This window comes from Heloderma suspectum, chromosome 3, assembly GCF_057233095.1.
Source record: "Heloderma suspectum isolate Gila_16-S chromosome 3, 16-S_ref, whole genome shotgun sequence".
Taxonomy (NCBI): domain Eukaryota; kingdom Metazoa; phylum Chordata; class Lepidosauria; order Squamata; family Helodermatidae; genus Heloderma; species Heloderma suspectum.
This window is the reverse complement of record NC_139460.1, coordinates 70,037,332-70,050,281: the sequence shown is the minus strand read 5'-3', so window position 1 is coordinate 70,050,281 and position 12,950 is coordinate 70,037,332. Positions and strand designations below refer to the sequence as shown.

Genomic DNA, 12,950 nt, shown 5'->3' with positions numbered 1-12,950 from the left:
AGAGGGCATTAACACAGTTCTCCAACCCTGGATGATGGCTTGAAGTATCTGTCAGTCTGCAGTCGATGCTACAACTAGAAACTAATGAAAAGCTATACTCTCTGGATGGCACTCACCATGTTTACATAACAGGAAGCGATGTTTAATAGGACTTACTACACTTAGCGTACATTAAGGCTGCAATCCTATCTACATCAAAATGCACATTTGAACATGAACTATGTATTTAGGACACCAGGCATACTAATGTAAGCTCTACTTGAAAATCTTTCCCCCATTTTTGAGGGTGCCCAGCAGTTGTTTTCTAAGCATCTGTATATGAGCAGACACATACTTTGAAAATCTTGGTCTCAGCAATATAGCAACTTGACATTAAGTAAAGCTACAATTGAGATCTAGCAACCTTATATTCTGATGGAAGCACTCTGGTTTATTTCACTTCTGCTATGCTAATGTTATAATTATTCAACAATCCTAAGTTTTTTCTGCTGATCTCAACTGTTTGTTTTGCTTAAATCTTCTGATATGCATCAGTAATACCTAGAGTTAAACTATGATACCAAAACATCACAAGCAAGATTTTTACATCTCTGTTTATTTGCATGTAATTTTGTAGCTTCTAATCACGTTACATATTTATTGCTTTTCTTGCACAAAAATTTGACAATATCCTTTCACTGCATTTAGATGCCCAGACATAGGGCCAGTAAAATCTTCATTATATATTAATAAATCTGTTTAACAAAAGCATATCACTTTTATAGAGCTGTTTATCTCACCTCAAGTTTTAAAGGCTGTAAAACAATGACTGATTCACTGTGGTTTTAAATGTGGGAACAGTAACCTATTTAGCTCTTATTTAACAAACTGGCAATTGAAAAATAGGTAAGGTATTAATTAGAACTATAGCATATATTATTTCTCAGGCAGCATGATGGACTAAATACAACAGAAGCTATATTTGTGAATACCTCAGTGTGCTAGAGAGACTGCAATGAGATTTGTTTGTGTTTTCATAGAAGGGTTTTTTTTTTTCTCCATAGGCCTGGTTTAGGAAACACATCCCTATAACATTGTCCCACATACACCTCTTTGGCAATATCTGTATGTCAGAACTATGCGGGCAGTGTGAAATGAAGCAGTTTCTTCCCAATGAACATTACCTAATCCCCAAGGATAATATGAGTATTGGATGGAACCATACAATTTCTCCTGCCCATTTGTTTCCACAACAGAAGCAATACTGGAGATGCATAGGGCAAAGCTAGCCTTTCTCTAGGGTGATCATCATAGTGAACTTTTAGAAAGGTGCTGTGAATACTGGCAGAAGTACTTTGATGTTTACAAAGTGGGACAAAGATGGTTGATTCAAATAACTATCAAATGGAAATTCCCTTTGCAAACATTTTTCTGATTAATATTTTTGATGGACATGAAGAAAAATGAAATAACTTTGCATCCTATACAAAATTGTCCAAGATATTTCTGCAGCTTTATGAAATTTTATCTTTAACTCCATAATTCAGAATTCATCCCCCATTTTTATGTAGAAGTACTACATTTTATAAAACATAATTTCTGTAATGAAGAATCAATGATTTTACGCTACCATTCCAAATTATTACCCAGCTTGCTTGAAATAATTTTCTATCACTGTTCATTAATGACTAACAAACAGATATTTCGTTGGATGCGTGTGGTACGATTTGTGCTACTGACTATAAAGTGCTTTAATATAAGGAAACTTAACTGAGAGTATAGAAGTTATCAACTGACTTCAAAATATGTTTGAAAATGGTGTCCAATGGAGGCTGGTGGCTCCATTTGTTGCAATATCTAATTTGTTGCAATATCTACAAAAATAATTAGGCACAAACAAGTTCACCATTGCCATACAGCTCCATATTGGTAAATCGCTGAGACACAAGTCTTATTCGCAATGTGTTTGTTTCAAAGAAGATTGTTGGTGCCCTTCCACAAATGGAATCTCTCCAGTCTTAAGATCCCCCAAAACACTTTCTTGCAATAATGTACACAGACTCTAACAAACCTCCCCCGCCCCACCCTAGTGGTTTAACATACAAAAACACAAAAACCTTTATAACTTGGAATCCAGTGTCGAAGCACAGAAGGCTGCCCTTTATGGCAAATAAACATCATTCATTATAATTATTTCTAATACAAAACACAGTTTAATGAGAAAAATGCATTCAACACCAAATTATAAATGGGACTGGAGCAAAAAGTTGAAAACAGAGCATGCACTTTTTGAAACAGACAAGAGTATTCCTGATAAAATACTGGAAATATTACTTTGAGAATGCCAGATGTCCTGAACTCTAATTCTGTAACACTCAGTTGTTCATGCATTTTTCTTTTTTCTGCTTTTATATATGCTTTCTTTGAATAAGCATTGCACAAGTGGAAAACTGTGTAATTAGAAATAAATAATAAGCACAATAAGCACATATCTGATTCTTTCAGTATTAATGTTATGTTCATATAGAAATGCTTCCAAACAATAAGTCCTGGATACCACTAGCATCAAAATATTGTTTGGCCTTGCAGTAATGGATGTAGTTGTAGGCTTGGAGGTCTTCAGTTCTGGAGATCCATATTCTGAAGCACTATGGCCACTCTGGTTGGAATGTACACCTAAAAGAAGGATAACACTATCTTATAGATTGTTCATAATAAGTCTTTGGGATGGAGCAAGCTATAAATCTCAATAAGTAAAATAAGCAACTTACCATTTGAACATGAACTATGCATGTAGGAACCAACATTTACGAAGTGTACCATCAATATGAATTAAATGTAGGGTGCAATTGTGGACTTGGCCATTCTTTCCCGAGGCCCACAAGGTAATTGAAATGATGCATTTCCTTTACCTTTGCCATGTCCTAAAACTAAATCTGGTGAAAGGTTTAAATGCAATTACCACTAGAGGGCTCCAAGTGATTTACAATCACCAATTGTAGACATTTGAGGACATCTAGGTCAATACACAGTACAGTGATAAATGACAAACTCTTACTGCTGCATTTGAGCTCTATTGTGTTCTGAATTAAAGCTGGCCTGGGTCTGTGATGTAATTTTACACAGGTAAATACAAGGTATGACACAGCATGGCAGTTGAGAATCTACAGGTCCATAGTGGTGAAATGCGTTTTAGCGCATCAGGTTTTGAAGAGAAAAATGCATTCATTTGCCTTTGCAAATTGTGATTAAGTTCTTTCACTTACACTTTCACGCACAGACTTTTAATCTCATTGAACTCCACATTTCGTTTTGTTCTTCAAAAGTATTTTTCTTAACAAGGGGAAAAGAAATCTGCAACAGCATATTCTACACATTGCTCCTTCCAAGCACAGATTAAGGTCACAATTCAAAACATGACAGATATGTTCTGTTTACCAATTACCTTGATATGTGATAGTTTACAGACTGCTGAATGCAATTGATCACATAAACTGAACTCAATAACAATGCAATTAGAAAAGAGTCAGCAGATGAGTGAAGACTGCAGGCTCCCTTTTTGACAACACCAGTGTTTTAAGACTCTCCTCCTCCCTCCTGGCATTCCTAATATAATGTTATTTTCAGCCATGTTATCTGCAAGCGAGAGCCTGACTGACGGCATGAAAAGCTTTTATAGTCGGCAACCGGAATGAAAGGTGTAAAGCAAACAGCTTTAGGAGAAAAGGAAAAGAACAGCTGATCTTCATCGAACCAGACTGTAGCATGTCCAATACATCTCGGCTCTCGCCAGCGAACAGAGTGTTTTTCCCCTAAGGTTTCTGTGATAAATAACTCCTACAAATCTGCTCAGTAGGGAAGGAAATACAACATAGACTTGGGTTAGTGTCATGTGCTTCCAAATTTATGAGTAAAGAAAAAAAAAGATAGTTGTGCATGTGTGTGTGGTGGTGGTGGTGGTGGGTTGTACTTATTTATTACTGCAGACATAAGCGCAAAAGGATTTATTTCCAAGTCTTTTTAGTGAAACAAGTCACACAGATCTAAGCAGTTGGCAGATGGGAACAAAGAAATTAGTACAATGTAGAAAACCTGCTGTATTCAAACAATCTCTCCAGGCACGACAAATATGAAAGAGTTCTATTGATGGGAACTAGGTGGCCACTAAAGTGATGCTTTAAAGCAGGGCTGGGAAACTCTGGTCCCCCGTTGGTTGCTGAACTGCAACTCCCATCAGCTTGAGCCAGCATGGCCAATCGGCAGGGATAATATGAGTTTTAGCCAACATCTAGAAGGACACAGGTTCCCCAACCCTACTCTAAAGGAAAAAATGTGCCACCATGCATATAACTTGGTTACCAAAGCAATCTGTATTTGCATAATTGTGATACAACTACCTAATATAGGGGTGAGTACATGTATTAAACAGGCCTATACTATATACACTTCTCTATTATACTCTCTCTCTCTCATTGCACATATAATCCTTTTTTAAAAAACAACAACAACCTGATATAAATTTTATCAGACTTGTTAAAGTCAGTGCAAATGCTGTTTCTGTCCCTAAAAGACTAAACAAAGACTCAGACTTTAAAAGACGAAACCCTCTGCCCAAGTCAAGCATTATAATATGATACAATGGACTCATGTATTATATTTATTATTATGGCAAATTATGAATACCTAAGACAATGCCAGCATAGAAATTTACTTCCATCATATGGAGAACACTGTTCCAAAGGGCAAAGGGCAAAGTACATATGAATTAAATGTACCTTCGCATTAAAAAAAAAAATGCAAATAGCATCAGCTCTTGTAGCTGATCATTACCAGGATCACATCAGGTCAGGAGTGGAAGAATTTCACTCTTTTGTCCCCTGCAGAGGTCCTGAGAAAATAGTTCCTTTGACGCTACAATTTGCATTGGAAAGAAATCCCCAACTGGCACTAAATCGCAAATAGCAGCTTTGGAGGAACAATTTTTATCAGGATTGCAGCAGTGATTAAAAGGTTAAATTCCCTGTTCCCACTGCTGGGATTCTGATAATTGTCAATCATCTCTTCCTAAGCTGATGCTATTTGCATTTTAAAAACAACACTGCATTAAATGCAAAGACACATTTAATATCACATGAAGCTTGGCCCTCAGAAGTATTAAGGACGGATCAATGGTAAAGGGTAAGAATTAAGCCACATTTTAAAATCTTGCTTAGTGAAAAGTGTTTTAAATAAGTGCAATTGCTATATTCATTTGAAGAAGTAACTTCTATAGAAAAAGGACAGTGGTACTGTCTACAGTGTGCCTGTTATAAAAGGCTGTCAATGGAAAGGGGCAACTGATGTCAAGTATCACATCTTTAACTGCCTTTTTAACTGTTGCTGTTGTCTGTACCATCTGTCGTTACAAAATGTGATTAACTGCCATGTGTCACTTTCCATTTACTTATCTAATATGATCTCCTCTATCAATCACATTGATATCTGTTCGCATTTCATTCACATGCACCATACCAGTAGAACTGAAAGCTTACATAATAATCCTCTTTGAACTTGCATTACTTCTAGTCATTGGCCTGATTCATACATGGCTCATACCTTGAAGGAGGAAGAATCGCACAAAACTGGACACAAACCCTACACAAACCAGGATTCCACATGGAGCCAATTCAGCCCCCACTCCACCATTACCCAGGGAGGATTGATGGCCCAGTAAAATGAATCCTTATGTAATCCAGAAGAAATCATAATTACTTGAACTCATTTTGGGCTTGCTATACATTCTACAGAGGATACAGAGACACTTGTTCAAACATAAAAGGGTGGCTGAGGAGAAAAGGAGAAACATAAGTAGGGTGGCCGAGGATGATAGGAGTTGCAGTCCAACACTTCTGGAGGGCACAGGTTGGGAAAAGCAGCTATACAGTGTATGCAGTTTGGCAGATTGTGGCAGGACTGTTTTTGTATCTTGTAAGGAGACCACTGCAGACAAACCTTGGATGCAAATAATCAGTTTCTTTATTCACTCTCTACTTTCTGTTTCCTTTCTCTCCACCCCATTGAAGCCCCCTAGGGTCAAAACTCTGAAAAACAAACTGGAAAGGGATTGCAGCTCTAAGGACACAACTATGCCAAAATGTATTTGGCTGTTAATCTTTGTTCAGTCCATTTCCCATTTTAAAACAGTTTATCTTCTAGTTACAAGCCCTGCTGTATGCAAATGTAAATTTAAAAATGAAAGCTTTAAAAGAATCACATTAGAACCCAAAAATCAATATTAAAAAAAATCATTGTCAGAAAAGTAATAGTTTGGATTCAAAGGACTCCTCTCAATGATTTGATACCTTTGCAAATGTTCTATTACAAATCAGGTCTTTGAAGCCCAAATATTGACTCCTTGGAAATACTAGTCTCCAAGGACAAACTCTGTTGTTTCCATTAATGGATTACCAAGCTCAGTTACTTAACATCAGGAAATTCTGCAGAGGAGACTCACTTGCATACCATGGATTAGCTGGCATTCTAAAATCTTTTTCACATAAGAAACTTTTCCTAAGTGGATATCACATTAAGAAAAAAAAAAAATCAATGCATTCACACATGACATGGATGTCTGAAAGAAACGTGCATGCTTTTATCCCCCCCCCCTTTAAAGATGTGTATGCTGCCTTTTCTTATAGGCATTTGATTTCAGTCAAATCAAAAGCCTGTTAGCTAGGTTAGACTTTATGGCTTACCCAACAGCAGTAAGTGATGCCTCATTACTCATGTGAAGTGGCATCACGTGTGCAACTGGGAGCAGGGATGGGTTCTTGGCCTCACTGCTGGCATGGGGCACACTGTCTGGCCCAGTAAAGGCTTTCCCCTGCAGATGATCATCCTAAGATGTAGACATCTGTAGGTGTGGACAAGCAGTATGCTTGGCACTGGAGATGGGGCAAAGAGCACATCTCTGCTCCCCATTACTCATGTGAACCCCCCTCCCATACAGCTAATTTGTGAAGGGGTGCTCAAAAGGGGACTGAAGCTGATTATTGCCTCCATCTTATCAGAATTCCTTTTGCTTGTTTGCCCTCATCCGGGCCATTACCACCAGGCAATAGTTCAGCAAATCCACTGCCTCATCCAATTCAGATGATAAGGAGAAATAGAGCTGGGTATAATCCGCATATTGGTGAAATCCCTTTTCCAGCAGCTTCATGTAGCTATCAAAAACCATGGTGCACTAGATGGAATCCTGCGAGCCCCTATAGCAAAGATGCCACAGATTATACAGTAGTGCCCCAGCACTATCTTCTAAAAATGGCCCTAGAAGCTAGGAGTGGAACCACCACAGCACTATGCCTCCAATTCCTAACTCCCAAGGCTGGTCCAAAAGGATACCATGGCTGAGGTTCCCTGAGAGGTCTAGGAGAATCAATAGGGTCACACTCCCTGCATCTTTCTCCCCAAAGAGGTCTCCATCAGGACAACCAAGGCAGTTTCTAGGCTAACAAGAGATCTAAAAGCAGATTAAAATGGGTGTAGATAATCTGTTTTATCCTAAAGTCCTGGGAGTTGCATGGCTACCACCTCCTAGAACATCTTGACAAAGAATTGGATATTTGCGACTGGCTGAACAACACTTAAAGGATGTAGTGATAGTGGAAAAACATTCTTTCTTCACTATCATCACTGCTACAATGTAGGCTTGATAATGAGCTCTTACCCAAGCTTAGTCTTATTAGCTGAAAATATATTGCCGCCTGCATTTTAGTTATTTTCCAGCCAGCTTCATTGCCCTCAGCTCTCAGGGAGCCAACTGGAGGGGCTACTGTGTCAACTGCCTGAATCATCTCAGTATTCCACAGTGAGACAAGACCAGCCTTCCCCAGCCTGCTGACCTCCAGATGTTTTGGACTTCCCTTCAGCTTCAGTCAGCATGACCAATGGCCAGGAATGCTGGGAGTTGTAGTCCAAAACATCTGGAGGTCACCAGGTTGGGGAAGGCTGGACTAGACATTTGTCAAGACAGCCATGTAAGGGAAAACACATTGACAGCATTCAACAATCTACTAGGTTCTGTTAGACTCTGACTGCAGACCATTGCAGTCAATTAATTACACCATCCACTAGGAAGTGGTCTGACAAAGATAAGCAAATTAGTGACCTTCCCCTCCCCACCAGGCCACAATTATCCTGCCCAGTTGAAAACAACAGATGCAAAGTGTGAGTTGCTGCATCTACCTAATGGAATGCATGTTCCTCTGGGTATTTAATTGTATGTCAAAATAACTACATTTCCCAGCATTTGTTCTGGAAATTATATATTTGAATTTTAACATGACTGAATGTCCACTTTAATTTATGTGTTCCAACCGGAACACACATATTTTGTAGACAAATGTCAAATATTACTGCATAACAGCTGATAAAAAGACAGCTAATTGAGAATATGTCAGACTTCCATTCATGGAGTGTAGAAACAAATAAAATCAATGCTTGCCATAATCCATGGAAAAGATGGCTATATAAAATGGTCAGCATGAGTTTCCATACCTCTCTGAAAAGTGTGTGAATATACCTGGTTCTTTCTCCAAAACCCCCAGAATGGCTTATTTAGCTCAAAAGAGATTGCCCATGCAGGCAGCTTACACATCCAGGGCTGCAGTCTGATATACACTTACATGGGGATCAAGTCCCATTGACCTCATTGGTACTTACTGCTGAGTACACATGTAAAGGTCTGCACTGTAGATTTATTTAGCTTCAGCAGCAGAACTGTATGATGTGACTTCAATACCATTCTCTGGGCCAAAATCTGGTGGCCTGAGCTAGAAATGAATAGCATTCCAGCCATGACCTCCTTCCCCCTTCTCTTCTGTTTTCTAGCATAAAGACCAGCTTTCCTCAGTAGTTGCTGACTTGCCATTATTTATAAGGCCCCTAATATTGGGTTCTTTTGGATCCAAAAGCTCACTTCTTCAGATGAAAGTCCTTCCATCAGAGGAAGGGAGCCTCCTTTCGATCCAGCCCATTCTGCTAGACTCTGCTTAAATTTGAAAAACAAAAAACAAGCCCTTGCCAATAGTTTGCAGTCTAACAGAACTTGATGTTTTCCCTGTAGCTCTTCTCTACATCTTCTCTCATTTGTTAACAGAGTTCTTGGAATGAACATGGTACCCAAAATGAGTACAGGCTCCACAGAAGATCTCAGTGGTGCAGAGAAACTGGAAGCACACAATAAACTATCCACAACACCATCAACCATTTATATAGGTAACAAAAGTGGATGAAAATCAAATTTCTCTTGGATTAAGAAAACAGCAACTAGATAACTTCCATCTAAAGGTCAGTTTGCATAATTTAAAAACAGTTAGCAAACAAGTATCATTTGGTAGTAAGTACTGAAGTAATGATGAGTGACCTTGAAAGGGAAAAGCTAGGAAGGAAGCAAAGCTAGCAAGGGAAATATTATTCAGATTAGTGAAGAGTGGAGAGATTAGGTGTTTGAATAATTAACATGTATCTGGGTTCCAGCTAGCCTTGTTGGATTTTAGAACTGTTAACAGCTTTAAAACCTCTTCCTATATAACAGAATACATATGGTCCTGCATGCCATTATCATAACTACAGTAAGCAACTTCTCGGTGTAATGGACCTTACAACTTCAATTTATCACTCTCATTTTCTCACATGATATTTCATAATACACTCTCTTCCCATTTTTTTTCTTTTCTCTTAGGCAGATTGAAGCCATTTTGTTCAGCAGCACCCTATCTGGATCACACGTATATACACTTGTGAATTTTTTCCCTTTACTTTAATGTGGGCTTGCTGATTTCGCTTTTGTTCTGGTGCATGGAAAGGCCTAATGCTTCAGACAGGTGGGCCTTAGCTAAAGCGCTGAAGGTGCACAGCAGTTATAAAAGTATTTCCAACAGTGTTAGATAAGTTTATGAAGGATTCTGTACTGTTCTTTCATCTGCCAGCGCATCAGGAATGACCTCCAAACAGAGTCAGAATACGCCCACTCACAATATGAATTATATCCACTATAATTTTCTTAGGATGGGGTCTGTTGCAGACACTGCCATATTTGTGATTTGCAAAGGAATCTCCACCTTCAGTGGTCACATCGGCTAGAGACCATGGGAGGCTGGGGACTCCAACGCAACATGCGTCTTGGATCTTCTGCATGCTGTGAATCAGGAGCTGTTTGTTCTCCTGGTAACTTTCTGCCATGCATTTTTTCCTCTGCTGGTGCCACCTGCTATTGTCTAGATTATGTAGGTTGCTCCGGAAGATGGATGTCTGCCTTTGGGGAGGAACTAGAAGCTAGCAATCTCCTCTGCTCCTCTTTTATGATTCACAGAAACACTCTTTTATGGTTCTATGAAAAGGAAAAGCTCTAGGATATACTAGTGATGTAAAATAATTTCAGGATCCCAGATTTTGCCTGTTTTGAGCAATCTCGGAAATTATTCATGCATTTTCCAAAAGAGTTGTGGGACCCTTTTTAGCGGCTGCAGTGCTGCCCGATCTGCCATGTTTTAGAGATAAAGGTTCAAGTGTAGCTTCCAGAGAGCCAGGAATGGAATTCTGCTCATGTGATGAAGGCCCTCAGTGTTGTGGCCCTTTCTCCCATCCTCCGAGCTGCTCCTGCAGGCCAGGGGACTCTCCCTTGCACAAGCGCAAGTGCCTCCTGCTAGCATAAGGGGATCTTGGGATTCTGCTCTGCAAGCTTATCTGTTGATCAGAGGTCCTTCAGATCACAGGCATGGAGCAACATCGTCTGATTTTAGCAGCCCGACCTACAGCCCATGGTGTACAGAAATCTCAACATGCATTTTTATGCATGTATGTATGTATGCATTTTTTACTTATTTATTACATTTATATACCGCTCTTTTCCCTCCTTAAGGAACCCGAGGCGGCGTACATAATCCTCCTCCTCTCCATTTTATCCTCATACCAACAACCCTGTGAGGTCGGCAGGTTGGTCGGAGAATCTGTGACTGGCCCAAAGTCACCCAGTGAGCTTCCATGTCCAAGTGGGGACAAGAACCCAGATCTCCCAACTCCCAGTCTGACACTCTAGCCTCACTGGCTGTACCACACTGGCTCTAATCACATTTGCTTCTGCAAATTCATTTGTGTAATGTATTGTCAGCTGTGATGGGGTTTTTACACTTAAATTGACTCCAGACAATTTAAGAGGGAACAGAATCCTGCTTATATTTATCAAGTGCTACTGTTTTGGTTGGCACCCTTTTGTCTGTAACGTTACCTCCACGTGCTGGTGTCCTCGGGGCTGGCCATCACTTTCACTCAGTGAATTGGGTTGCTGGGGGATATAAAGGAGAAGTGTGACCCACACTCTTGGGTTTAGTAATTAAAATAGTAGTGCAGTCACCATGCCATAGCTTGTAGCTATTTCAAAACTATATTAGTTGCTCAAATACTTGGCTTTTTTCATGCTCTCTTTCACATGCACTTGTCAAGACCCTTCTTCACAGCTGTTTCAGCCTCTGGACATGTTTATTTTCTACTTTGTATCTGCAATACTCATGTCATGTTAATAACATGCTATCAGTAAGACACACAATTATTATCTTAGTTGTGCATTAATATTCAGTGTTAGTGTAATGAAGGGAAAAATGGGAAACCAGTATTTCAGAATTATTGTTTCCCAGTATTCACCTTGCTGCATGACCCAAAACAAGAGTTGTTTTATCACCTTGGCTTCAACTGTGCGTAAAAAGTGGATACTTACCTTACCACAGAATGAGAAATGTAGCAATAGAATTAATATTAAGCATTTCTTCCAGAAATGGTAAAATACTGTCCACAAAACTTATGTGGTTGTAAGTGGTGCAAAGCTTTGGCAACCAAAATGACATGGGTTTGTTTTGTAGAATTCCTGAAAATACTAATAATTGGTGACCCTTTTCTGAATCAAACTGAAGGGAATTTACCATCACTCACCCCAATATACGTATGAAATTAAGCATGTTGTCCTATTCACTTCAATAGGGATGTGTATGCAGAGCTTTCCTTGGCATTGCAATGAACGCATTAGCCTCTGTTCACTTGAATCCCATGGGTTGACTGATTGTACCTAGGCGGATATGAATGTGACTGTAAGTCCATGGTTTGGTTTCTGCTGCATGGCAATTTATGCAGGACAAGCTGCACTAAATACAAGAGGACCAATTCTCATGGCCATGTCAAGGTCAGGCATTGAATGCATCCAGGCTGATCTGAGATTGGGATGAAGGGAAGCAGTTTGTGTGTGACTGCTGCCCTGTGTTCAACTCAAGTCACACTTAACTGCCTTTCCCATCTTCTTTTCATTGTAGTCTGCATAGGTTCAGTAAAACATAGGTTGAACCATGAGCCGGAAATGTTTAAATGCTGCAAATTCAGCAGCCAGTTGGAGCCATATTTCACTAGTACTTAAGAAGTTACACTGGCTCCCTATTCACTATCAAGCCCAATTTGAATGGTTGGTTATCAACTCTAAAGCCCTAAACAGCTTGGGGCAAAAATATCTGAACGAGTGCCTTCCTCTCTTATTAAAATTTTCAGAGGAGGCCCTTCTCTAAGTACCATCAGTGAGAGAAATACACTATGCATTTACAAAGGAGAAGGCCTTCTCTGTAGTGGCACCCCGAGTTTGGAATGCTCTCCCAAAAGAGATATGACAGGCTGACTTTGTTTTCTTTTTGACACCAAATTAAAACATTCCTTTTCATCCAGGGCATTTTAATATCTTCCTTTTTTAATTTGATCATTATGTTTTTATTTGGTTTGCTAGTTGAAAAGCTGATGTTGCTTTTTTGGCCTTTTAATTCATAATTATATGGTTTTTATATTGGATTATTATTTTTTTAATTATACACCGGCCTGGGATCCATAGGAGATGAAGAGTGGTTTATACATTCCATAAATATTTTTTTTAAAAAATGATCTCAACAATCACTTCACTGAAA

The 12,950-nt window shown here is 39.3% G+C and overlaps 1 protein-coding gene across 8 annotated transcripts in view; it reads right to left on the bottom strand.

Moving 5' to 3' along the window:
• Positions 1–579: 579 nt before the first annotated feature.
• GBE1 (1,4-alpha-glucan branching enzyme 1) overlaps positions 580–12,950 on the bottom strand; it is a 206,082-nt gene continuing 193,711 nt past the window's right edge. For 6 of the 8 annotated variants that reach the window (XM_084843494.1, XM_084843495.1, XM_084843496.1 and 3 more), the window contains 2 exons: positions 11,944–12,076; positions 580–2,655 (listed from right to left, as the gene is read on the bottom strand). In XM_084843494.1, the coding sequence (XP_084699620.1) occupies positions 2,438–2,655; positions 11,944–12,076 (351 nt within the window). In that variant the 3' untranslated portion in view covers positions 580–2,437. The other 2 variants (XM_084843503.1, XM_084843500.1) reach the window with 2 other exon arrangements.